Source organism: Malus domestica, chromosome 13, assembly GCF_042453785.1.
Source record: "Malus domestica chromosome 13, GDT2T_hap1".
Classification (NCBI taxonomy): domain Eukaryota; kingdom Viridiplantae; phylum Streptophyta; class Magnoliopsida; order Rosales; family Rosaceae; genus Malus; species Malus domestica.
In genome coordinates, this window is record NC_091673.1 from 14,353,091 (window position 1) to 14,355,898 (window position 2,808).

The following is a 2,808-nucleotide window of genomic DNA, read 5'->3' on the forward strand; positions in this document are numbered from 1 at the left end:
CTGTACATCGTCCTACCCACCCTCACCAATGGGCTATCCCAGTGGGCTCATGATGAGAAATTTTGAAAAATTATACTTAATGTCTCAATAGATAATAGGCAGTGAACTTGTTACATGTATTATGAGCAATATGAACAACATGTTATCTTTTTCTTCTCAAAGGTGTTCAAATAGTATTAGGAATGTAGAAGTGCTAAGGACAAGATAATTAGACATTAAATTCGAAGGTTGGATTTGCCTAAGAAACATTAAATTCCACATGCAGAAAGCGAAAAATAAAAGTCGCAGTAAAGAAATGTAACTAGGTTACTACATGTCTATATTTGGAATGTAAACTTAGTACCTCTTCATATCTTCACCATTTGAGACATTGTAGAGTGAAACAAAGGATGGACTGTAGGCAATTGCCTCGAAGGGCGCCTGAGTCCAAGTAATCTTTATTTCCCTGAAACTCTTTCTTTCTCCATTATAACAAACTATAGCGCGGTTATTGTATAACATCAGGATTTCCCCATTACTCAAATACATAATTGGTTCATACACATCACAGCACAGTTCCTCTACACAATCGTACAGTTTTTCGAAAACAAGAACTTTAGTCCAAGACTTTTGGACACCGTATTCCTTCATTACCCACATGTCAAATTTACTACAATCATCCCCAAACACACACAAATGGAGACAGCCTCCTATCACTTCCAAAAGGAAACAATCCGAAAATTGATTCACGGGTAAGCTAGGGACGGGTAGGGGTCGAAACTGTTCTGTTTCAAAGTCGAAAGAGTGTATAAACTCGGGACTTTTACTACTATATGAAACCCAATGAAGCGCTCCATGCAGAAAAGCATTGAATGGCAACTGATCAATGTCTCCAGGAGCATTTCCAATACTTCTCCACACTCCCGAACCAATGGTGTAAACCTCAGCCTCCGTCCCATTGGTCATTCGCAACACCTTATATTCATTCATCGCGGAGCTAAAACCAAGTCCAACGAAAAAGCAACTATTTCGATTTCGAGTGTTATCAGTATGTGGGATAGTAATATACTCACCTAATATCGGATTGCACACAAAACAGGGGTAATCTCTATTAGCTCCAGAAAAGCAAAGTAAGCCATTGCATGAGTTTATCAAGCGAAATTCGGGCATGGCCCCGATGGGCAGGCTATTTTTGGGACTAAACCTTATTTTCTCGAGCTGCAAATCAGAACCAGCAGAATCTAGTATATGGGTGAAATCAAGTCTCCTAGATTTTCTTATAGGGGGATAGGTCTTGATCAAGATGCCAATGGGTGATCTTGAAGCGTGGAGACGAGTAAATTCGGGGTCGAAAATTAAGGAAAGCCACTCTTTGCAAACGCACCTGCAATTCAGGAGGGTTTTGATGGACAATACCCTTGAGAGAATCTCCACGATCAAAGCCTTTGGAAGTTGTAGGAATTTGTTGCATCCTTCTTCTCTTTTCTCTTTGTTTTTGCTGCTGATTGTTGCACTGCCTTCTGTTCTTTTCTTTGGATTTCCTTTCTTTTCTCTCGCCATTTTTTGGGTTTGGTATTGGGAAAGTTCCGGATCACTGGGATATAGTGTTTTTAGAGAAGAACCACTACCTGCATGTTTTGTTGTGGAAAACTTTTCCTACCTGCTAAATTGGCACGTATAAACTGCATGTATTTGGCAAATGACAAATGTCAAATGGTAATCAAGAAAGAAGAAATCATCTAATACGTGTACAACACCCATCTTACGCCCTTAATACTCCTACTCACACGTAAGTATAGGTGAGTTTCATTTCTATATGTAGGAATCAAGCACTTTAATTAAGATTGATTATTGCAATGTAAAATAGGTAGGGATGATTTGTATTTATTAGTTATAGGTCTCTTTAATTTTTTTTCTTATAATTAATAATTGATTATTTTCTCTTATACATCTCAAATGGATAAAATTTTTATGTGTATCCGAAACATGTCATGTAGTACACCATGTGTCATAATATACATTACAACAAATGGTTCTTTCAGCAAATTAAGGAATCTGTAGCGAGAAATCATTTTTCTCTCTATAAAGCCTTTTTGGCAATATTCTCCGATTCTCGCAAACTAACCCAATTTTGATCACTAAATTTGTCCTTACTATGGCGAGAAATTTAAATATTTAGCGATGTATATCCCCGTTTAAGAATATTTTGTCTTTACTATCACGAAATCTATGTTTTCCATAATTTTCCAGAAGTTTTAAAAGGTGGAACGACCCTCCAAATCTAGCGTGCAAAATGGCTGGTATGTCCCAAGTCAAGGAGTTCTTTCCTAGCTTGTTTTAGGACCTTGTTTTGTTCCAAGAGAGTTTTCTTAGACCTTTTTATAGAGGTTTTTGTTATTCTCTACTATATAAGGCACGCCTAAGCTCTCTACAAGATCACTATATTCAATATACAATACTCAAGTATTAGAGAGAAGAAGAGCTTGAGAGTCTGAGACATGCATTGTCATAGATTCCAGGTTTTATCTTTCTTTTACTTTTACTTGAAAATATTTATTTTGCTAGAGCTTAGATGAAGCCCTTTGTATGAATATCCTTTAATTTTAATTGCCAACCTATTGGGTTTTCGTCTATTGTTAAATTCTTAATCACCATTTTATCAATCAATTTACATGATCTTTGAAGCTTACAAAGTAGATTATTTGGTAGGGAATGCATGAGGCTTGAACCAAAGAGTAGATATTTTCTAAAGTGCCATATAATTAGGAGTTGTAAATTTAGAATATGTAAATGCTCGAAAGAGTTGGATATTCGTCTTATTTGTATGTT

The 2,808-nt window shown here is 36.4% G+C and overlaps 1 protein-coding gene across 1 annotated transcript; it reads right to left on the reverse strand.

The window, feature by feature from the left end:
- Nucleotides 1–336: 336 nt before the first annotated feature.
- Nucleotides 337–1,539, reverse strand: LOC103453031 (F-box protein At3g07870-like). Its single transcript, XM_008392563.3, has one exon. It carries the CDS (start codon nucleotides 1,537–1,539, stop codon nucleotides 337–339), a length of 1,203 nt encoding a protein of 400 aa, XP_008390785.2.
- Nucleotides 1,540–2,808: the final 1,269 nt, after the last annotated feature.